At 39.9% G+C, this 25,641-nt stretch overlaps 1 protein-coding gene across 3 annotated transcripts in view; it reads right to left on the bottom strand.

Moving 5' to 3' along the window:
• Positions 1-251: 251 nt before the first annotated feature.
• Positions 252-25,641, bottom strand: part of opcml (opioid binding protein/cell adhesion molecule-like) — a 291,135-nt gene continuing 265,745 nt past the window's right edge. For all 3 annotated transcript variants that reach the window (XM_020085436.2, XM_069509961.1, XM_020085435.2), the window contains 4 exons: positions 4,684-4,821; positions 3,969-4,089; positions 3,137-3,288; positions 252-2,863 (listed from right to left, as the gene is read on the bottom strand). In XM_020085436.2, the coding sequence (XP_019940995.1) occupies positions 2,763-2,863; positions 3,137-3,288; positions 3,969-4,089; positions 4,684-4,821 (512 nt within the window). In that variant the 3' untranslated portion in view covers positions 252-2,762. The remainder of the gene's footprint in view (positions 2,864-3,136; positions 3,289-3,968; positions 4,090-4,683; positions 4,822-25,641) is intronic.

The following is a 25,641-nucleotide window of genomic DNA, read 5'->3' as shown; positions in this document are numbered from 1 at the left end:
ATTTTTTTCCAAAAGATGGTTTTTGTCATTTTAGGTAGTTCTAAACACACTGATGTATGTTCAAGTGTTTTTATGAGAAGTGGAAATTCTTTATTTGATGCTATAAAAACAGGCTGAAATGTCATTGACTGCTTAGTCGACACTGTATCACCGCGTATCAGCAGGATCTCTGCGGCTCCACACCATCATCACTACCTTGCAGACTCTGGCTCCAAATGACATCAGAAGTTCAAGATGTCAGCACCCGTATCTGGAATATTTTGGCTTTATTTTTATACAATGGGAGGAAGCGGGGGACATCATGTCCAGCTTGACATACAGTCTATGTGTGGAATACATGATGTTAAAACCTTAATCCATAAAAAAGTACAAGCTGTCACCACAATAATGATACTGTTGTTATATGCAAAAATACACCTTAAGTAAATTCCAGTATCAGTTCTGTTTTAATTGGGATTTTAAACAAATTGATTCAAGCTTATTGACATCAATATTCATCATGTTCATCTATCTGAGATGAAAAGCGTTACATTGACCCTTAACTTTAGTTTTGCAGGCATCTGAATCTCCCCTGTCATCCTGCGACATGTCCTGTCCAGTTGACTGGTTCAACCATCAATCACAAGCACATAACTTAACATGTGAGTACAACAAAAGCATTCCCACATACATCAATCTCACCCCTGCTGTTTTGTCTTCAAAACACTTCTTACTCACAGGTATGCACAGGCGTGAACTGGACAATAGCAGAACATCACATTATCAATCACTTGTGCTGTAAGTACTGTATATTCTGGTCATTTGAAATTTCTGTGCAAGGCAGACTGAAAAATGTCTCTCTAAAATGCATCCACCAACCACAGAACACAACAGTCACCCCTGCAGCATCTGCCATTTATCTCGGGGCAAACCAGGTTAAAAGCACGCATCCGTAACACCGGGGTGGGGTGGGGGGGGGGTGGCTCATAGCAGCTACACGGAACATTCATTTGAATTGATTTTACCGTCCTGTCATTCACAAAATATTCCTGCTTGTATTATCTGTGGCTTGGATAGAGCAGTGCACTGTTTTCTTTTTTTTTTTTTCTTTTGTTTTTTGATTTGATTTGATATTATCAAAAAACTCCTCAGCCTCCACAAGCATATTTTAACTAAAGGTTCTAAATGAAAACAATTGTTTATCCAGCTTCTTCACTACTGCACAGGAAAATTAAAAGATTTAAATTCTTGGGTGAGAAATATGATTTTTTCTGTATAATAAACGGATAGTGTTTCAGTGTAAAACATAATGATACATTCAATTCTATATTAAAAATATCTGAAGGGACAAATTAAAGTATCAACTGCTGTTAGGCCTATTTGTTCTGTCTTAATGCACTGCTATAGATCAACTTGTGTTTTTAGTAATTCACCACAATGGACAGTTACATTATTGTCATACTCACATTTGCATAACCTCACAATAAGTAGCAATAACAATATATATTTTTTTAAATAAAACAAATTATGCAGATATGAATAAAAACAAATTACCTCCTGCATATTTACTATTGTGTATTTTAACTTAACAACCTTGCAAGTTCTAACTGATTGGTTGTGGATACTTTAAAGTGAATCTAGGGATTAAAAAAACAACAACAAAAAAAAGTTTCTTATCAAGTAAAAATAATAATAATAATTTGTGATAAGCTGCAACCTCTCTGGCTCTGCAAACCCAACAACAAGGCCTCAATTGCATAAAAGTCCACTGACTTCAACCAAGAAAACTCGAGGACCACTGTGGCTGCCTGAGAAACCTACTTTCAAGGCTGCATGTTATGTTTAATATGAATGGGTTTTTTGCAGATTTTTATATATAACTTACTGCCAGGGTAAATTATATGATAACTATACAACAATTTAAGCCCCAGTGTTAGACAATGGCCTTAAAAAAAAAAAAGTAAACTAATGCATAGTTTACTTTCATATAAGTTTATTGTGACCGGAGAAAATGAAGCAGCTCAGTCACTCATATCCTAAATGACAAATCACAAAAATGGTAAGCAGAAAAATCTTTCAGACTTTCAGCATGAATATACCATGGAGCTGCTATGACACTAGGGATTAGGTGTTTCAGAAATGCCATTTGATAAGTGTATGCCTTTTGAAAAAAACAACAGTGCAGGAATTGTCTGTACACATTTGTACATTTTCTACACACACTACAACAGAAATAAAAAGTCAGATGCTCTATGATGTAGGACGTTGCCTGAGAAATCAACTGTTTATCAAGAATGATCTATTATTCTGTTTTGCATACAACTGTAAAAATACAGTAAAATTCAACAATCACATTGCATTTTTTCCCTTTTTGTTGTTTACTTAAAAAAAGCTTAATGATATTGTACAGATATTGAACAGGATGTGACACAATAATAATAATCTGAATTTTCACTTCAATATTGGGCAATAAACAGTCAACTATCAACAGTTACATATATATATATGTTTTTTTTTTTCGTTTTTTCCCTTTCCACATACAAAAAGGTTTGGGGAGACACAAACTCAGTAGTTCTACCATCATCAAATTAGTGCATGATTCAAACTTTTCACTTCCTCAGAGGCGAGCTGACAGAGACTCTGTTGCAAAGCCAGAAAGAAACAAAAATCAAGATAACTAAACGTGAACCAGTGTCGCTCTTTGATTCCCATTCTTCTAATTGGACTAATAGTCTGTTCTCGCTGTTCGATGCGGAGAGAGCTTGAAGGTTTGCAATTTCACATCAGAACTTCAGCAGGTGGAGTAAGGTGACAGTCAGCAGGAGACAAACAGAGCGACCGGGCAGCACTGCAGCACCGTTCACATCATGGATTGCACCGGGACCTGGGGGAGAATGACACAACGCATTGTCCATCATCAGGGTAAGAATGTCTCCAGCTCAAACCAGTGCTGGAACCACAGCATTGTCTCAAAAGGAATGGAGATTTACCAGGACTAATATGAAAAATGGTTTATTTCTTCAAGTGTCCTTGGAAGTTAATGAATGGTAGGAATCAAAGATAAAGACAGTGCTTGTATGCATATAAAGAACATGCAATTTAATAATAATAAATTATAATAATTCAATATATATATTAATATTACATATATTCTTACCATAAAGGATTATGCTTGCATTAGTGATTCCCATGGTGTTCATGGCAACGCAGGTGTAGTTCCCATAGTCCTCTTCTGAGACGTTGAAAAAGACGAGCATTGACTGTTTACCTTGATTCTCAATCTTAACTCCGTTCAGGCCATTGAAGAGCCTGTAAAAAAGAAACAGAGATACTTTCAATGGTTCGTCTCATGAGGAGAAAAGTAAAAAAAAGAAACAGTGGTTTTCTCTGTGGGTTTGTTTTGGCATTTTGTCAAGCCTCTATCACGTGACTTAAGATTTATGTCTGCACAAAGTTGGAAATACATTCGCACCTGCAGGCTAGGAAGAGCTAAAACTCTAACAGCTCACTGACTTATTGAAGTAATTTCCCATTTGTGATTTCCATCCTTCAGTGCAGCAAATCCTTCCTTCTGTGTCACTCATTGTTGTTCCTGTTCCTCTGCTACTGTTTTATTGCCTTAATTCATGTTTGAGGATGCCAGTCATTTATTTTGTCAGCTTCCTCCATCTTTTTATTCTTGAGGACAGATTTTCGTCTTTTGGGAACTGACGAGCAATGCGCCTGTCATCGTCAGGGATCATTTCACAGTTCAACATGACACAATTTCTTTCATAATGTGATTAAATACAAATCAGGAAAATGCAGGGCACGAGGAATCCTCTGATTACATCAGATGCACATAATTTGAAACAAGAATATCTGTATAAAGGCATTACCTCAACAAAGAAGATCTGGTCTGGAATATTTCAATTAAAGTAAGTGCACAGCCTACAGCAGTCAGTATTATAGCGTCTAGTGAAGTCACACAGCACAGAGCAGGAACTTGCCTGCGGTCTTCTTTGTACCACTCAAAATCTGCCCTCGGGACCGCAGAGGCTTCACACTGCAGGACTCCTTTCTGTCCAACTGGAGTACCTGTACTCCTCGCCTTAGAAATGAAGGGCGGATCTATAAAGATACAGTGAAATAAGATTTGTAAATTGCTTTCTGTTTTGGGCTTCTTCATACTCCTATTTCAGTATGAACTGACAAACAAGATAAACAAGCACAGACACGAATATAGACTGTGAGGGAGTTAGTTTCATTATGTGGGATGTTGTCCAGTTGGCTCTTTATTTGGCCATGATGAACTACTCGACTTTTGAAAGCGCAAAGCCTCACAATGCTCTATTGTCCTTTTATAATTCCAGTATAACTGTGAGAGCAGTTGGTTATTTTTAAAGACTGCAGATACATCATAGCAATAAATAAAAAAATTGTTTCAGCCTTTTAAGTTTTTATTTCGTTTCAGTAGTTCAGACTTTTTTAATCACAAGTCCAAAGAATTTCCTTTCAGAGGAGGTTAGGATCAGGACTGTGGACAAAATGGTTTACAAACAGTGACCATTTTCCAGATTGTTCACCAGAATTACACAGTCAGGGTTTGTTTGAGAATATTGCTTATCCGTGAAAAAGCTGTTAGCTTTGTTTTGTGTGTGTGTGTGTGTGTGTGTGTGTGTGTGTGTGTGTGTGCGCGTATGAATGGGATAACCTGGCCCTTACAGTTTACGGTGACTTGCACTGTCCTGACATCGGGGCTCGAGATGTCATTCGAAGCGATACACTCATATGATCCTGACTCCTCTTTGGTGATGGTTGTCAGCTCCAGGTTTTCTCCCTCCATCACAAATTTATGGGTGCCTGTGGAGATAGGTTCAAGTTAAGTTAAAAAAAATAAAACAAAAACAATGCAGGTTCCACATATTTCCTATTTGTTGGACAATCCATGACTGGTTATACACTTGCCATCCATATATCCAGTTTGCAAGTTTGTAATTCAGGCTCTCTGTTACAGTTTTGTTGTCTCTAGGGTAAAAGTTTAAGTACTCAAGTGATGTGACTTGATTGATTTAAATAGCAAGTTCAAAACTGGCCCTCCTTCCTGTGCAGATATTCTATAGTACTTGGGATGAAGAAATGAAAAGTCTGTCTTCATATAGAGGAGTGCAGGACTTGTCTAAAGTAGAAACTGGCAGATTGAATAAAAATTCACTTTTTGTCAAAGAAATGAATTTGCAGACACAAGTGAATATAAGTTATGTAGATAACCTAAGAAAATGTTTGATAGCTCCCCTTTTCATATATTGATGTGTAAATTGATGGCAGTCTGGTTATCCTTCATGAAGAAAAAAAAAGATAAATATCGACAAATCACAGTGGAGGTTTGTGAATTGGAGATTTGCCATTTCCGAATGTCCCCAGACGGCAGACAGCTCAGGGCAATGACTCATTACACAAAGAAAATAAATGTATTGCATCGAAACAAGCCCACTTGAGTAACACCACAAATTAGCCCTGACACTGGGGATGTTAAAAGCATGTTCTGGTGACAGAGAGACCTTGAGATATTGCAGCGTGGGTGGGGGAATGGATAGGAGCACTAATCCCAATCAGTGGAAATGTCAATCCAGCAATAGCTCCACATTAGCATAATATCATTGTGCTTTCCAAATCCTCACTGTGGACACTGTTGGCTGGGGATTCACTGTAAAGGTTGTGGGCTGGGGATAATCAGCTTGTTACATATAACCCGGGGAACAGCTAGCACTGGTAATTGAACATTTTCATCATGGATAACTACATTAGGCAGAGTGTGGGTGACAAAATGTTTTTGAGTTACTTACTATCTGGTACTGTGTGGCTGCTCTAATGATGGCCAAAGGTGGGGGTCTACTTTCAAATTATAGTTTAATTACCTCATTAGCTCTCTAGTACACTGGGTTATTACAATCTAGGTTGCAAATTGCATTATTGTTTGTTTGAGTCTACTATGCATGTGAACACTACAATCAAGAGAGAAATTCCACTTGTGTACACCTTAGTTGAAAATATAATTATGTTAAATTCCTACTCATCACTTCATGGGATCTGAACTATTTCTTGTTTTACTGAGCATTTTCATACAAACACTTCCCTTGATTCAAACTGACATATTTCATTTCAACCTTTGGTTTGTATTAATACAAATATATTCATACATCCAAAACACCCAGATTCAAAGTTTGTATGCATGTTAAGTATTTGCATCTAGTGGTGAAGTGGCAGATTGCATCCAACTGAATACCCCTCCCCTCACCCGTCACCTCGGTGGGTCTTCAGGTAACATGGAAATGTGAAAGCGTTTCTAGAGCTTGTGTTTCCTATATCTGTTATTTGCTATAGGAGCAATACAGACTCCGTAGAAGAAGACACATGTGTAGACCCAAAACCCAATAAATCTCAGTGTCCTGTAATTACAGACCAATGAAAAATGTCATTATGAATATTATATTCCTAAATCCTACACACTGGTTGTTGATGATTGTGCAGTCTGCCTTTGGATTTGTATGTTTTTTGCTTCTACTTCCTGGTTTCCTGCTGCTGTTGCCTTTCCCCAACTGGGTCCTGTTCCTGGCAGTGTATGTCGCTGGCTGAATGTCGCTTCTGGATTGTTTCTCTCTTGCAAATTCGCCCGTTTCTCATCACCTTGTCAAAGCGACCACCTCCTGCTTTATGCAAGGACCAGATCATTCATCATTGCGGTAGAAACGCTTGGCCTACTCCTACCTTCTGCCTTTTTCAAAATCTTTTTGAAACTTCTGTTACCTACCTGTCCGCCTGAATATTAATCACTGTGTTTTTTTTTTCCTATGCCGAGGATCTTCTACCTTCTGCTTCTGCCACGCTTAGCCAGTTCTCACTAACTCTCTTCTGTACTGGACTCGTGCCAGCCGTTGTCTCTGCCTACACTCTCTGAACTCCGGACCTGGATTCTGGAAGACTGATCACTAGCCTGTTAGACTCTGAACTCTGTGATCATTCACGTTGTCACCTAATTCAGTCTTTGTTATGAGTTTTACATTAAACCTTTGAAAATGAATCCCTACTCTGCTCCAGTATTCTGCAAAGAGTCTGCCCTTCAAGTTATATATACTATCACTGGTCCTTTAAAATGTTCATCTCAGTTCCCTGAAAAAAAATGCCTTTTTGTTATGAAACTATTCCCTCTTCTCCCCTATTCAGTGATTTCAGATTCAGATTTAAACTGTGCTGACAGCCTGAAACTCGACTTTTTACTACAACACACGAAGTCAGCTACTGGTGTGTGGATCTGCTGATTCCCACTTAAATCCACTGCTGAGACTGGATGTGTGTGTGTTTTCTGTCTGTGGGCATCTGTATGTGTGCTTGTGTGTGTGTGTGTGTGTGTGTGTCAGCATCCGGACCACAATTTGAAAACAGCAGTGAATACAACACAGGACTACTCTGCATTGTTGATTCCTTTTAGGAAACATCAGTCCTTCCACTGCAAGTACAGAATGCACAGCAGAAGTGACAACAAGAGAAGTTTACATAAAGAATTACGACCTGGCATGGTTACAATCTATGCATTATGATATATATGTCAACCCAACTGACCCATCCAAATGAATATAAAGAAGTCACAATCCTCATATATTACTCTGGATAAGCAAATCTAAACCATCAGTACGACATCAGTTCCAAACAGCATGATTGGATGACTAATGAGGGAGGCATTACAGCACCGAGTGGCAGCCAGTACAAATGAGCATCTAAAAGCACTCAGTGGAGCACCTTGGCAATATTAGCCATTAGCTTAAGGAGCTCTGCTGCTGAGACGCCACTCTGTGCAGCTATTTGAAGAAAGATTACTGTAGTCCAATTATAGCTATTACAATGGAAAAGACCAGATATTGTAGGACACAACTTCCTTCCATGACAGAGATCAAGCAACAGAATAGGTTGTAAAAAGTCTATTAAAACTCAAAAGGGACAATTTGTTAAAAAGCTATGTTGACTTCACATTGATAGAGGCTGACAGGCACCAATTTTAATTTCACAGTCAAGGTTTTTTACTAAAGTTCTTGGTACGCTTTGCTAAAATGTACCCTTCAGCTGGCAAGAGGAATGATGTGGTCATGTTTGGCTTCCTGATTTCAGTGTACCTGTGCAATATTTTGTAATCAGGTTCTTGATTCAAATTTACCAAGTACAAGCTGAGATTTGAGAGAGAGTTCAATCCTTTGTGGAGTCAGTGCAACCATTTGTTAAAGCAGTGCTCAAAAATCCCTTTGATAAAATAGGCATGCTCTGATATACTCTTTATGCACACGAGTAACATGAGCTGGCTGTTTCAGACTTGAAGAATGGGAAAAAACCACGGCAGGTCATAGTGCAGGACGTTGGTCAGTTAAGACAATTCTGAATTCAGTGAACATCAAACTCAAGTTTCATGAACATAATTCACACAGTTTGTTGTAGTCTGCTCTTCAGCAAGTGAACTCATGGATTTCAGCCCAGATGGGTTGAGATCAAGTGAAAATAATCCACCTCCTCAACCTGCTTTGGCTGTGTATGTAAAGCATGCATTGGTTACCTCACAGCCATGTGTCAGTACAATACAGGAAAGTTATCAAAACTTCACTCCCACACTAGTTGATAACTTTGTTAACAGTACAGCAGCCTCATTAAAAAACAACCCTTGACACTGTCGCACCACTAAAAAGGGAAAAGGTAAATCAGAGATTAGCTCCAAGGTATAATCCTCAAACACGTGTTTTAAAACAGACATCACAGAAGCTAGAGAGGAAGTGGCGTTCCACCAGTCAATATGACTTTCACCTAGCCTGGAAGGATAGACTGATGAATTACAAGAAAGCACTCAGAAACGCCAGAACCTCTTATTCATTATTAATAGAAGAAAATAAGAACAACCCCAGGTTCCTCTTCAGCTCTGTAGCCAGGCTGACAGAAGGCCACACCTCTACTGACCCATCTATCCCTCTAACTCTAAGAAGCAATGATTTAATGAACTTCTTCACAAATAAAATTATAACCGTCAGGGAACACATCCACCACCTTCTCCAGTTGAATAGCACAGATACATTGTCCTGTCCTGAAACCATAGAGCCACCTGTAGCACCAGATTTATATTTGACCTGAATTTATACCTGAACGGACCTTATTACCATCATCTAAACCAACAACTTGACAATTAGACTCTGTCCCAACTAGACTTTTAAAGGAAGTTTTCCCCTAATTGACAGTTCCATATTAAATCACATTAATATGTTTTTGTTAACCGGTTACGTACCACAAGCTTTAATGTAGCTGTTATTAAACCTCTGCTTAAAAAGCCCACTCTTGTTCCAGAGGTTTTAGCTAATTAAAGACCCATATCCAACCTGCCCTTCATTTCTAAAATCCTAGAAACAGCTGTTGCTAACCAGCTGTGTGATTACTTAGATAGTAACGGTTTGTTGGAAAACTTTCAGTCAGGATTTAGAGTCAATCACAGCACAGAAACATCACTATAAAAAGTCACTAATGAACTCTGGTCCCAGATGATGGACTTGTCTCTGTACTCGTCCTGTTGGATCTTAGTGCAGCATTTGACACCATGGATCATAAGATCATGTTACAGAGACTAGAACAACATGTAGGGATCAGAGGAACTGCACTAGACTGGTTTAAATCATATTCATCAGATAGATTTAAATTTCAATGTCAACAATGACCCCTCCATGCACATGCATGTTAGTCATGGAGTTCCACAAGGTTCTGTCCTTAGACCGATACTCTTCACCTTATGTATGCTTCCCTTATGCAACATCATGAGAAAGCACCACATACACTACGCTTGTTACGCAGATGACACCCAGCTGTACATTTCTCTGAAGCCTGATGAATCTTATCACTTAGTTCAACTTCAGGAAAGTCTCAAGAACATCAAGGCCTGGATGACCCAAAACTTCTTACTTCTAAATTCAGACAAAACTGAGGTCGTTGTAATTGGCCCTAAACATCTCAGAGAATCACTGTCTGACCAGATAGTTACATTGGATGGTGTCAGTTTGGCCTCCAGCTCAACTGTGAGGAACCTTGGAGTTATGTTCTACCAGGACATGTCATTTGACCCACATATAAAACAAGTCTCTCGCACAGCTTTCTTCCACCTGCGCAATATTGTGAAAATTAGAAACATCCTGTCTCAGAAGGATGCTGAGAAACTAGTCCATGCATTTGTTCCCTCTAGACTAGATTACTTTAACTCTTTATCATCAGGATGTCACAGGAAGTCTGTGAAAAGTCTCCAGTTGGTCCAAAATGCTGCAGCACGAGTGCTGACAGGAAGTAGAAGGAGAGATCAAATTACTCCTGTCTTAGCTTATCTGCATAGACTCCCTGTAAAATTAAGAATAGAATTTAAGAACCTGCTCCTCACATTTAAAGCCATTAACAATCAAGCCCCTTCATATATCAAAGAGCTCATAACACCGTATTATCCAAGTAGATCGCTTTGTTCCCAAAACACAGACTCTCTTGTGGTTCCAAGAGTCTGTAAGAGTAGAACAGGAGGTAGAGCATTCAGCTAACAGGCTCCTCTCCTGTGGAACCAGCTCCCACTCTGGGTTCAGGAGGCAGACACCATCTCAGCATTTAAAGTTAAACTTAAAACGTTTCTTTTAGATGAAGCCTATAGTTAGTTCTGGATCAGGTGAGTCCTGAACCATGCCTTAGTTATGCTGCTATAGGTTTAGACTGCTGGGGGAACTCCGATCATGCACTGAGCACTTCTCTCTGTCTCTTTGCCCCCCCCACATTTATGTATGTTAATACATGTCAATAACTGTGTTTATTTTTTCTCCCACAGTCCCTCTCTCTCTCTTTTTCTCTCACATTGCAGATATCTCTGAATCCAGAACTGCAGGAGAACAATTATTATTATTATTAACAACAACACTTATTAGTAATTAATTATTATATGAACTGAATTAATAATAATCAATAACTTCTTTACACTGTTGTTTACATTTTAACTAGTCAGAGCTGATACCTGATGGTGCACAAGTGATCCCGGTCTCTCTCGCCTCTCTCTCTCCTTCCTCCCCCTCCCCACTATCTCTCTCTCTTCTCTCCCCTCTTTTCCACCCATCTCTCCCCTCTTCCCCATTTTTCTTTGCTCACCCCAGCCGGTCGAGGCATTGAGCCTGGTTCTAGAGGTTTCTCTCTGTTAATGAGGGAGTTTTTCCTCCACAGTCGCCAAAGTGCTGCTCATTGTGGAAACTGTTGGGTTTCTCTATATTTAATAAGATTTTAAGGTCTTGACCTTCTATGTAAAGTGCCTTGAGATAATTTATATTATGATTTGGTGCTATACAAATAAAATTGAATTGAATTGGTCTGAATATGAGAATCCCCTGCTTGGTTTCTAAATGAACAGATAATGTGTTAATTTATGATAATCACCATATTTTGTACTTTGAATGGGTTCTTAGTGATATCGGTGTATTCAAACCATACTGGCAGCATGGCTCTGAGGGTGGCAAGGACAATCAGTCAGTTCATCACTTTGGATCACGGTCATAATCTCAATCATTGTTATGTGCATGGCTATGAAATTTCATGAAGACCTTCTAGGACGATGAACTCTGCTACCGCGAGGTTGAAATTTTTGGTTTTAGTTATAAATTTAGTGAGCAAAAGGACTGCTGTGGTATAATTGTTCAATGTCCCCAGAGAAGAGAAATTCTACTGACTTTGGCTGATCCATAACATTTCATTTAGTCAAAGGCTAGTTTCCCATCAGCCACAGCTGCAGAATGTGTTTAGTTCTAATTGGGAAAATTCACAAGTTCACTAATCTAAATTAGTAAACATACTAAATATCATTTGATAACATTAGCATGTTGTCATTGTAACGGTGAGCATCTTAGTATGCTGATGTTGACATTTAGCTCCAAGCTACCAGCATGACTGTGGACTATAATATTGTTCTGCAGCTAACACAGCACAGCTCTCTGGATGCTCACAACACAACTTTTCTTTTTTCTTTATATAGACTCTGAGGATTTTCCCAACACAATAGTCACTACATAATCTGTTTGGCTGTTACATAACCAACCCCTCTTTTCACTATTGTGTGTTTCTTGCAGACACATTTGATGGAACTGTGACTCTGGCCTGCTGTGACTCTGGCCTGCAGTGCTTGTTGATCAATACAATGCATATGTCCGTAGTCAGATGTGTCACATCTGAAAAACGGATGCAGAAGCTTTTGTCAATGTGTCCCAGTGTTTTCTGCACACGGCTGGGAGTTTCTGTCAGCACATTGTGGTCTGGAACAAGCGGGAAAAGAAAAAAAGCAGAACAATTATTAGAACTTGGCACAGAGGTACTGGCCGTGAGCTGAGCTTGATGTTGTATATCATTTTTTTCTGTTTTATAGTAATAGATGAAACCACACTTTAGCATAAATACATATGCACTGACCTTTAGCTTCTTTTGGAGCATGGTTTTGGTAACACTTTATATCAGGGAACATATATCAACCATTAACTAGTTGCTTATTAGCATGGATATCAGAGGCATATTGGCTCTTTCTTAGTCAGTATAAAGCACTTATTAATGCCTTATTATTCATGACCTTATCCTGCAACTGCTCCATTGATTAACAGTTTTCCCTTAATAACCTTCTAGTTCCTGCTTATTGATGGTAAGTAAGGAAGTTGTTGTACATGAATTACAATCAAGTGCTTGGATATGTTCACTTTGTGTGTTCCCTAATATAAAGTGTTACCAAACAACGCTGACAACTAAGTGTTTCATACCAGATGGAAAATGCTTCGTAAGAAATCGAAATAACCACTTTAATGAACTATAAATACAAGTATTAAATGAGAGTCATTTACAATCAAATTGGATACATGCAGTTTTTAGTCAGGATTGTATAGTAACCTACAACTTTAACTTGCAGTTAGAATGTGAATGACTTTGAATGTCAGAATGTTATAAATTCTATATCATTACTGTTTAAGCATTCATCTGGCGTTTGGGTTTTAATGAGGGAGGATTTTAAACTTGATGGATGGCACATTTACATAAAAATAGAAAGATGTGTGGGAGCTATAGCCCCTGAGAGTCCACAGCTTAAGAATTCACAAGTAATAGTAGAAACACACATGAAGCCAAATCATCATATTTTAAATATTGTGGTTTAATTCCTTTTCCTCTTCGACCCACAGACATCATCAGAATCTCTGTATCATCTCTGGTGATTCTTCACTGCAGCCTCCTTTAGCTCTTTGTTGTAGTTCACTCTCTTTTCCTTCAGTCTACTCTTCTGCCGGTGGAATTCAGGTCAGCTGAAGTGAGATCAAGTGACTGACTCAGCCAGTCGATGATTTTCCACCTCTTCCACTGTATATATTTAGGTTGTATTTGGCTGAATCTGATCATGTTGCCTTTGTCAGCAGTGAAATCATCAATAAAAGAGTGTTCCAGTTCCATTAGAGCTATGCATGCTGTAACTGAACCAGCACCATTGACATGTGGTGGTGCTTTATGTCTTAAGCTGTGTTATCTTTTCTCACCTCCTATTTTATTTTATTTTTTTGGTTCTTGGCCTTTCTGTATTATGTAAAGCAGAGGTTTGCGCCGAATCCTTTGTTCTGTTCATCCAGTCTTCTCTTGATCGTTAATGAGGAAACATGTCCGCCTACATCCTAAAGAGCATTCTTGACTTGATGTGTAGTAAAACACAACTCAAATCATTTTCCACAGGTCACTATCTGGTTCACTGGGGCATCTGCCATTCTCTAGTTTTCCTGTACACTCCTCATTCCTTTAAAACGTACAAAACTCACGCTTTAGGCAAAGTTCCTTTGATATCTGTTTTTGCTTTTTTTGAGTCTAATGATCCTCTTCCTTGACAAAAGAGCTACATCCTTCACATCATTTCATATCTATAGATTTTCAGTCAGACATAGCACTTTAGTGCCAATTTTTAATCCATTATTTTTATTCATGTTCATATTACAAAATACTGATGCAATGGACTCTATATCTAAAGTTTAATTTCTACAAACAAATGTGCACACATTTCAGTACAAGAAACATTATGCAGAACCTGTAAGTATTTGTGTAGTGGTGTTGAAGTTGGTTTGTCCTTTTCAGAGAACAGGGATGGGGGCCAGGATGGGGGACTTGCCTGAATAAGACACTTCAGGACACTTGATGTGAAGCAGTGTGTCTGTGCAGACAGCAGCCAGTAGGTAATTGCAGACTTCCATGGTTTCTAACCACTGCAAAGCCCTGTGGTTATTCTCTAAGTTGAATTCTGTACCTAGCAGAAGGTACTTGAAACGGTCTACAGTCCTTTTGATGGCTTAAGACACTCCAGCTGCCCTGCCGAGCATGGTCTCTCCCCCAGGACTAGTTTCCTGCTGACACCAGCCACTGGCCTTTTCTCTTCTCCATCACCTTGCAGTCACATTCCACCAATATCTCTGCCTGGGGCATGAGTCTGAGTGTTGAAGGGCACACTAAAGTTTAGCTGCATCTGCCATCGTCTTTATCTCTTTTTGATGACCCTCTTGGATCACCTTCACTCTCCTTTTACCAGTTTCCCCTGGGGGTGATAACACTGCTACAATATGGAGGCCAGGGTTGCCATATTCTCTGGACGTGTTGGTCTCAAAGGAGGTGGCTGGGTACAGGCAATCATCTCACTGTCCCATCCTCCTTCACCTGTAGTGCGAGCGCTTTTCCCAAATTACACACTAGTTTCATATTTTCCTTTACTAAAATGGCATTTCTTGTGTTCAGAGATAAATACAAGAATGGTAATCACACTCACAGACAGTGAGACAGTGAGAAAAGGCTTTTTAGTGCTCACATGTACTTACAAAGAAAGCAGCTCTTGCTTCTGTTGCTGAAGACCTTTGGTCAGCAACAGAAGGTATTTAAAAATAGACCTTTAAAACAACACAAAAATAACTTAAATGGAAATCTTTATCTTCAAAGAAATAAACACTTCTCATGTCCACTGAAAGAGTCACATAATTGGCAGCACTGATGTTGCACAGCACTTGTGAGTCAGAGAATGTGATCAGTCCAGGATGTGGCCTCTTATGTTAAGGAAGGGGCCCTAACTGGTATTGATACTTTATGAAGCCTGTGCATTCGATGAAAGCCATGTTTTTTTGTTGCTGCTCGGTATCCTCACATGGCCTTGATTCCTCTCCATGTACCGCTGCAATGTGACTAATAAAGTACATGAGCTCAAGGACTACTCCCCGCCCGTGTCCCATGAGGGTCTGACAATTATCAAAGAGCTCCCATGATAGCACCAACCCCATGGGCTTGAGTGCATTACTGCTGTAGCCACAGTTTCTTGCTCTTTAATTGTTTCATGCAGTCGTCACAGGTGACTTTTCCTGCAAGGCTGCATTCTTATGTAAATCAAACTCTAAATCAAACACATTACAGTTAAACTACTTTTTTTTCATTTTGATGCCTGCAGTTCTTTTTGGGGTTATAAACACCTGCACACAATGCTTTGTTAAAATTGTTGAAAGAACATGGACTTGTAATGGATGGCTTTTGTAAATCGGAGGATATGTGGAGATAAATGAGATTTAGCTATTATTTAGCTGTGCATGGAGACATTTCATAATGTTTTAGCCCCATCAGAGACAGAGTGTAACAATACCGATAACCTACACACAACGAATAATAACAAAAAACCCTGCATGAGTAGAATAGTTAGTTAGGGTTTAATAACTTACTCTAAAAATACACTGCTCAATTAAATTAAGGGAACATTAATTGTAACAGTGTAACATAAATAATAAATAAATCATTTAAATTACATTGATATCAATCTGTCATTTTTGGAAGCACAAGTGATTGTGAGTCAATTTCACTGTTTTGGTGCAATGGAGGCAAAAGCAAGACAAGCCCCAAAGAGGGAATGGCTTTGCATGTGATGGCCACAGACAGCTGCTCTCTCCTTATTCTCCTTGACTGACTCTTCTCTACTTTTGTGTTCTGCTAGTCTCCTTGTCAGTACTGGTAGCATGAGGCAGTACCTGCAGCCCAAACGGGTTGCACAGGTTGTCCAGCTCCTCCAGTATGGGACATCTATAAGTGTGGTCACAAGAAGCTCTCAAGAGCATGGAGGAGATACGCGGAGGCCGGCCGTTACATGAGGAGAGCTGGACAGGGCCGTAGAAGAGCATCAACCCAGCAGCAGGACCAGTATTTGCTCCTTTTTGCGAGGAGGAACAGGAGGAGCACTGCCAAAGCCCTACAACATGACCTCCAGCAGTCTACAGGTGTGCATGTTTCTGACCAAACTGTCATGAGGGCAAAGTGTCTTCTAGTGGGACCTGTGCTCACAGCCCAGTGCTATGTAGCTCGAGTGGCATTTGCATGAGAACACCAGAACTGGCACTGGTGCCCAAGAGTCTGGAGACGCCGTTGTCTGTGTATATGTGAAATCCATCACCTAATAATTGAAAAAAAAAATACTACTCAGTACATATCTTCAACCAACTTGAATATGTTCATGTCTGTGATCCTTCTGGCAAACAAGTGTAAAGATTAAATGTTGTTTGCATTTATATTATGAGTCTGTTTATTGACATTGCGTGGTGTTTGAATAACAGGCTCAACTGTCTGGTGTACAACTTTTTGTTTCCAAAGTCAGGTGAAACTGAGCCAGTTCCACATAGACAGATGGTAATTGAGGGAAGCCATGGTGGATAATATTTAGGGTGCATGCTAAACGACCACTCGAGCTTTGAAGGGCATATGGCACAAGTCATACAGGAATTAAATGGCTGGCAGGAACAGAAGGCCGATATCTTCTTCACCTTTTAAGCTGACAAAACAGCCCCTGCATAATATATTACGATGCACATTGCACTGGTGGAAAAGTGACAACATTGCTAACTATTCGTTTGCCATGTGGGAGCTCGTCAAGTGGTGGATATCAAAGGGAATTACATCATTTCAAACAACATGCTCATGCATTGCTTACATATAAGAACTACTCATATTATGCTGCCGCCTGCTCAATCTGACATACGCACCCTGATATAAATATTCAGATGCCAGCTGCTCAGCCTCAGTATGAAAATAGGATAACTCCTTAATGTAATATTATTACGAGTTCAGGCTATGACAGTGCAAAAGATCAGAGATCAAAGTTAGCCAAATCCTCAGTCAGTGGCTCCCACAGCAGGACCAAGCTACAAAACAACCCTTGGGCTGTCTTTGAAGAACAACCTTAACAAGTATGTTGACTGTGTTATTTGAAGCTGAGAACTAAATTGTGGTATTTCATGAATGTAAGTCTCTCTCTTATAATTGTGGCCACCTGAGTTGCAGAGACATCAGGAATCACAACAAACAGTATGAGGCTCCAAAAAGTTTTCAACTGACCTTCGACTTCAGCTAAATCACCAAAGTATTTATAGAGAGCGTCTATAGGCAGGCTGCGTGCCTCAGGGGGTAGAGTGGGTCATCCACTAACCAGATGGTTGGCAGTTTAATCCCAGTCTCCCCCCCCATGCCTAAATATCCTTGGGCAACATACAGAACCCCAAATTGCCCATAATGGTTGAGCCGGTAGTATATTAGTGATGTATAATAGAGAAAGTGATGCACATAGATGCACTGTATTAATGTTTTTGTGGATGGGTGAATGGCAAAGCTGTGAAAAGAAAAGTGCTCTATAAACACAGGCCAAGATTAGGTCAGAGGCTTAGGTATTTCTTCAAAATGCATAGTGTTCAACTAAAGCAGCTGATTAGTCAACTAGTTTCTGAACTTCTAACAAACAATTATTTTTGTTTCTTCTATAGCATGATCTCATCAAGGGTAAAAAAGATATAAAGAGTTTCCTGAAAGTTTTTGGTGTATTGCAGGTGGTTATCATCTTGAGATTGGGCGGTAGTGATGTCGAGCAGGTTGTCTGCTAATCAGAAAGTTGGGGAGTTCGTTCTTCAGCTCCTCCAGTCTGCTTTTGTCTCTTTGTGCAAGACACTGAACTATGCAATCAGTGTGCACGTTGATAGTGTTGGAGAGGCGTATAGAGAGGTCTCTCTCTCTCTCTCTCGGTGTAGAGAGAGAAAAGGGTGCTGTATGCATGTGTGTGTTAGAGTCACTCATAATGTAAAGCACTTTGAGTGGTCATTAAGAGAGAAAAGTGCTTCATAAATGCAGTCCATTTAACATCCACTGTCCAGACAGTCTGGTCCTCCAGTTGATTCGCAGTTCACCGTTGCCTCGAGTGCTAAGTCTCACACAGCTGTAAAGCCTAGAGGCAGATTAACGGGTCAAATGGGGTCACCTGCTGTCAGTAAATGAACATTTCCAGCATTTCATGACAGAAAAATTGTTGACTTTTATATTACTGTATATGCACCTATGTTTCAACAGGCTGCACGTAAAAATATTGAACTAACACTACAACCGTGGCGTAAAAAGGTAGGTGGTTGGATCCCGGCTCCTCCAGGACTATTTGAATGCGTGAATAAGTGAATGTGACACATAGTTTAAAGCAGTGTGAGCGTTTTTTTATGGTGAGAAAAGAACAATATAAATGCAGTTCCTTTACCTTTTAGAAACATAATCTTTTGTTTCTTTCGGATTCAGTGGCACTGAATTTTTGCATTTTTTGATTGTGAATGAAGGACAGGTTTGTCTCTTAAAATATCTGTTGCACAGCAAATGCAGGGTTTCATGTTATTGTTCCATTTTGTCCAACAGCACAGATACATAAAAGGGGCTCTGTACTGTTATGTTTTCTGCACTGTTTAAATTAATGTTTATAATGAATAATTCCTCTGCTCTGCGGAATTCAGCCAGCTCTCAAACACAGGCCTAATTTGATTGCGGAAGCAGTGTTGATACAGTCTCATGGGTGAATTGATTCCCTGATAGCGTAAGGTCAGTTTCTTGTTAGTGGCCAATGCCCCTTTTAATGGTTTATGCAAATAAGCATTCTAAATGTATGCGTGCCTGCAGCTCACAGTCCCTCCTTTCACCTCCTATAATGAAATATACACATCCATAAAAATTGTTCATTGAAAAGAAGCATAAAGTCTTAGTGAAAGACAAATGCTCATCACCTGTGTACCTGATACCTGATGGACTACTGTTTATAGTGCCAGTGGTGTCACGGTTGTGGTTTTGTTTGGTCACGTTTTGGTGTATTTTGTCACGGTTGTGTATTTTCTGTGTTCCTCTCGTGTTCCCTCCTGTGTTCCTCTGTGCTCCACCCTGTGATTCTCCTGTGTTGTTCTCTGTGTCCCTCTCCTGTGTTCCCCTCCTTGTCCCTCGCTATGTTTCACCCTGTGCCTCTCCTGTGTTCATCCCTGTCTTGGTTATTGTATTTGTGTTCTCGTTGATAAGTTTGTTCAGTGTTTCCTGTTTTATTTTGTAGTCCTTGCTCCCTGTGTGTTTTCACCCTTTGACTTCCTGCCCTCATCAGGTTCACCTGTTTGTCTTGTGCCACCTGTCCCCAGTTACTCATTAGTTCCAGTGTGTATTTAAGTCTTTGTGTTCCCCCCATGTGGTTGTTGGTTTGCCGATTCTGGTCATGTCCTGTTCATGTGTCCCGTCAGCTCTCGTCACGTTTCCCCGTAAGTTAGTTTCCTGTCCTTCCTGTGTTCCACTCCTGTTTTTGAGTGCGACTTTTGTTTCTTGAAGATTTCTTTTGTTACGTTTACCCCTTTTAAATAAAACACACTTTTTGTTAAACCATATTTTAGTTTCTGCGTTTTGGTTCTTCCCTTCCCTTTATTTCCTCCCACGTCCGTTCCCTCCCCACGCACCCCCGACCCTGACAAGTGGCAAATGACCACAATCTTTATCAGAAATCAATGTAATGTCACAGAACAATTTCCACATGAAGCAGCAAGATTTCTTTAAGGTAAAACAGGGGATAAGAATCTCAAACTAATTAATAACAGCGATCATTTATCTTTTACCATCCATCATTAAAGAATGTTTTTATATATCTCACATTAAATGAAATGTTGGCATCTGCTTCCCACAACTTTTTCTTCCACTTGAATAACACTCACACCTGCTTTTTATTCCCTGTGGATTTCATATGACTGAGCAGTGACAGCTGTTATTATATTGAATCCCCCCCCGGCCCAGGTGTAAGCTTTGGTTTCTGTTGGCTGTCACCAGTTTCTAAGACAACTGGAGAGATTTTGTGACTATAATTTATTTTAATTACACTTTCTGTATAGAGGGATTTTACAGAAACACTGAACAAGCGCCGCGCACACACTCACTAGAGGGTCAGGACAAATGGTGTCACCAAAAGTGATTATCGCTAGTAGTGTTAACCTCTCCCATATCCCATCCTGTCCATACAGGTGGTCGTGAAAACCAGAGGGACTCATATTATTATTATTTCTGTTATGAGTGCCATTCTTAACATATCTGTTTGAAATTGACTTTTCCTTGTCCTGTCGCAATGTTGGTTGCAGCTTTCTTTCTGAAACTGTAAAAGTGACCTGCAACAATTGAGCCGCGCCCAGTAAACACCTGCTGCTGGACTCCGAAGTCGACGGACACCGCTGCTGCACAAAGAGCTGCTCACCTGTCTATGCGAAGGTCAGTGAAGCACAACTCGGTTGAACTGGAGAATCAGTTGTCGTGAACACGCTATTGTCATGATCGACTACATCACTGATTAGTCCCAGCCACCCCTGCTTCTTTGAACAAAGAGGCGACCAGCGCTCTGATTGTTCATTCAAAATGAATCAATATTTAAAGCATCATGTGTGCAAATCACACGGAATTCATGATTTGCACACATGATGCTTTAAATATTGATACATTTGGAATGAACAATCAGAGCGCTGGTCGACAATGCTTCACTTTCTTAGACCCTTAAAAATACACAAGTGTGAAGCATGAAAGATAAAGAGACGTGTGTTCCATCGACATACAGAGAGACAATTGTTAGATAGTTATCTATTATTATTATTCCAAAAAGAATTTTCATCACTATTCTTGTTTTCATTATAACAACCACTCTGACAGAGCTTAAATCCAATAATTAAAAAACTTTTCCTGATCTCTCTCTCTTTCCCCCTTCTCTCAACCAATTTCCTCTTACCTCTCCTTTTTTTTAAATAAACTTTATGGATTTTTTTTCTGTCACCAAGACAATTTTGATTCATACACAATAAAGGGTGGAGGGGGTAACGTGCAAACAATAGGGAAGCATGGTAGAATCTCCACATGATCAATTCTCTTCTCACCTCAACCAATCGAGGCACATGGTCACCCACACTGAGCTTCCTCTTTTCTCTGTCAAGACGTACTCACACAGTATTATGGGGGGCCTGAGTTATACAACTCAAATGCAGCTCAGTGTGCACAGCAAACACTTGACTTCAAAGCACTAAAGACAAGCAGCTGAAATAAACTGAAATGAAATTGCAAACACTGAATAGTCTTAATTATTTGCTCATAGCTTGTATCTGCACCATTGGTTGTATTTACTCAATAGCTCAAGCAAAACTGAAGATGTCTTCCAGAAAAAGTCAGAGGGAAATGTAAGAGAGGAGAGCCAGGGTGATACAAAGCAAAGTGAAATGGGAACTTTCGCTGGAGAACAGCAGTGGTCTGTTTACTTTGCAGTGCTTACACTGCAATATGAGGACATGGTGGATGGAGGCAGGGGAGGGAGGCAAAGTGAAACACAGCGAGGAGCTGAGCATGACGGTGCACCCACTGGTCAGGTTTTCAGCCACATACACCATCATTTTAATCAGAGTGCACCACCAGGTGAGGTCACAGCGGTCCTTCAGAGACCAAAAGAAAACGCGAGTCACAGTACAGGAACTCATGTGAGACAAGAGGTTGGAGGTGCCATGATGATGAACCTTTCATAATCTAATCTAATCTCATCCTCAGCTTTTATAATTGTCTACTGGACTATTTGAAAACACATCTTAAACCCACACATATATATATATAAGATTTTCAGCACTGATGTGATCTAAGGTCAAGCCTCCACTTGAGAGCAACACTTTGTCTTCCTCACTGTCTCTTGCTTCTGTTCCAGCCTGTTTGATCATGCAGCCACTAGTTTTGCCTATATCCTCTACCTCACACAGCCCCACGCTTTATTGTTAATTAATGTTGACATGATACATGGTATCATAAGAGTAATTATTTCATTCCCTGGTGCAAATTATTTTACAATAAAGCACTGACCATCATTGTTGGCAGCACTTCTAATTGCGATATGGCATCATCCCTGGATGAGATGCCCAGAATAGGCTTTCCTTAGACAATTGTGACTTCTTTGTGCAGACTAATTAAGACACTGCTGACATTTAATAAGTAACAAGCTATAGTGAAAATAATGAGAGTGCAGGGGTGTGATCCTGTCATTATATGCAGCTGGAGAACGCCCTCACTGCTGGATAGAAGCAACATACCAATTTATTAATAATCCTTATAATTGTATAATTTGTATAATTATAATTTGTTTGCATTTAGAAAAATATAAAGATTGAATTCAAAGGCCTTCACTAAACATTCAGTCAGATTCAACCATCTTCAATAAAAGCTGCAGGGTGACAACAACTGTAATTTGAATTATTATTATGTATCATCATCATTATTATTATGATATTAACTGGATGCTGCTATGATTAATAACATCTTTGCATCTACAACATATAATTATCACTCTTCTTATTCTCATTATAACAACCAGTCTTACAACTTGTCCCTCTCTTCCCCTCTCCTCACTCTCCCTCCATCTCTCCCCTCTTTTCCACCCACCTCTCCTCTTCCCCATTTTTCTCCACTCACCTCAACGGTCGAGGCAGATGGCCGCCCACCTTGAGTCTGGTTCTGCTAGACCTCCGCAGTCCCCAAAGTGCTGCTCATTGTGGGAACTGCTGGGTGTCTCTATCATTTTTAAAGTCTCGACCTCACGATGTGAAGGGCCTTCAGATAATGCTTTTTCTCCTAACCAGGTGCTAATCAGGTCTCTGGTTGTTCATGTGTATATTGTGAGATCCCCTGCATGGCACACTGGAATTGCATGCAATACCAAATGTTCCAGAAGCACTGTGGCATTGACAGAGGTGACATTCTCCCTACTTGCAGATTTGTGTGAAATCAAAATTGTTTTGCTTGATTTTAAATTATGTTATTCTCAAAACAAGTATAAAGGAATTTTATATAAAAGCCCGTTCGATTAAACTGTAAATCTGTCATTATTCTAACATGAAGGTCTTAGTTACATTATATTAATATAGTGTTTGAGTAATATATAATTATGAGCATGGCAATAATTCACATTTACAAATGAGTCCGAAACACCACATTTCTGATTATTAACAGTCACAAAGCAGGCCTATAACTAGTCAGAGGAATAAGACATGTGACACAGCCAGAGAAAAAGAAAAAGATAAATGAACTACAATATGCTGCAAATGTTTGTTTTTCTCCAAGGAAAACATGTAAAGTTCAGTTATTTTAAAACTGTCTCAATTGCAGATTCAACAGACACCTTGGTTGTTGAAATGGAAATATTTCAGCTGTTCTCCCAGAGTTTTATTCTCTGCCAGGCATCACACACCAAATTTTCTGCAAGATCTAATGATGTCTTCTACTTTGAGAGGGGGGGACATAAATTGTCCACGTTAGATTTAAAAAGAAACAACACACTCTTATTTAAAGCGATAGCGAGTAGTCCTCCTCTTTTTCCTATTTATTTTCAGTTGCCTCTAAAACACATATTAATGTGGAGAGGTTTTGTCTGAGGCTTTTGCGACTGACACTAATTGAACAGCCAGGCAGCAGTACAAAAATTTCCTTTGAGTGAGCCTCGCAGAGGTCAATCAACACATGGACGGGATTCTAGTCTGATGCTTCTCTCACACTTAGGCATCGAGCTCGAATCAGCTGCTGGAAGATGATAATGTGTCTGAGTCACAGGCTTTACTAGCTCCTGGCTCCTGCATTAGTCGAGACAGCGAGCACGATGAAGATGTAGGTGAAGGCTGGACAGAGCATAGCGGCGCCTGGAGCAGGAGGGGTCCAGGCGCCTATCTAATTCAGGTAGAGAACTTCATCTGAGGACCTGGCTCAAAAGTACCTTCAGTTAAATGTGGTCAAAACAGAGATACTTCTCTCCCCTTCTCTTTATACCACTACTGCTCGCCTCAGTCACCTTAACTGCCTACATCGGACCACAAGCAAACAACCTTGTGTAAATTTTGATGGCGATCTTAGTTTCAACCTGCAGGTAAATCATGTTTTCAGTTCCAGCCTCTTCCAGCTCAGAACTATCGTCAGAATCAGGCACCTTTTATCACCCTCTGATCTAGAAAGAGTCATTCAGGCATTGATATTGTCTGGAGGGACCAGACATGCTGTAACTCCCACTGCCTGGGCATCTCTCAGACTACCATCTCCAGCTTCTGTTTACAACCAGCACAAACCATGCTACCTGGTTATTAACAAGGTCCAAGAATCATAGCTCCCCTTCTCATTTCAGGATCAAATTCATGAGCCATCTAATAGTGTACCAATCTCCCAGAACTTGTCACCCCTTACAGCACCACCTGACCAAGGACGGGGATGTTTCTGCAGCATCTCCTCAGCTCTGGAATAACCTGCTGGAGGTTATTACACAAACCTGCTGAACCTTTTCAGATGCACATTAATACCAAATCTTATCCTATTAATAATTTCACGCTTTTAATTGTGTTTGAACGTTTTCTGTTTGTATCTTTTATTTGGTTAAATTCAACTTGTTTCATGTTTTGTTCTTGTGATTTGACAAAAAAACTACTTGTTCTAAGGCCACGCAATCTATGATGAATGGACTTTACAGTATCCAGTGTTTTTCCAGTATTTTCGACTGCTAAAAGCGCTTTACAGTACAAGTCACATGCATTTACACACACAGTCATATGGACAGTGCCTCCTCTATCACACACCATTCATACACACAAACCACCGGCCCTCTGGTTAGTGTACAACGCTCTCTACCTCCTAATCTAGGGCTGGCCCAGTCTTTCCCACATCAAAGGAAACAGAAATACAATCTTTGCAATGAATCACATTTTTGCATAATAATTAGCTGACTTCACATGTTCCGGTGTTGGAAGACAGCTGCTACCAAGCTCAAAGAGGTTTACACCTTGTTATTTGAAAGCATTACAGAATTAGCAACCGGGAGCACTACACATCAAGTGTAACATAAAACAGCAGTGTTATAATTGATTTTCTTAACAACCTAGAGGAAAGATTCATTTCTAATGCCATCAGTAACAGTAACCCTACGCCACGGTCCCAACAGCCTGTGTAAACTGGGGATATGCCTGTCTGCAGGGGAAATGCAAGAACAGATCCAGTGTAATCCCATTACACATTTACTGAAGTCACATGGGGCGGCTGTGACCGAGGGGGTGTCCTCCTCTACCTAGAGGCGGTTCGATCCCAGTCTTTACACATCTGCAAGTGTCCTTGGGCAAGAGAATGAACACCAAATTGCCCCTCTTATAGAAAAAGTGCTGCCCATAGATGCACTGCATGAATGTTTCTGTGAATGGGTGAATGGCAAAAATGTTATAAATACAGACCATTTACATCCCACGATGATCAGTTAACATGTGT

Source organism: Paralichthys olivaceus, chromosome 15, assembly GCF_024713975.1.
Source record: "Paralichthys olivaceus isolate ysfri-2021 chromosome 15, ASM2471397v2, whole genome shotgun sequence".
In the NCBI taxonomy this organism is placed as follows: domain Eukaryota; kingdom Metazoa; phylum Chordata; class Actinopteri; order Pleuronectiformes; family Paralichthyidae; genus Paralichthys; species Paralichthys olivaceus.
Note: the sequence above shows the minus strand (reverse complement) of the source record. Positions and strands in the feature narration are given on the sequence as shown.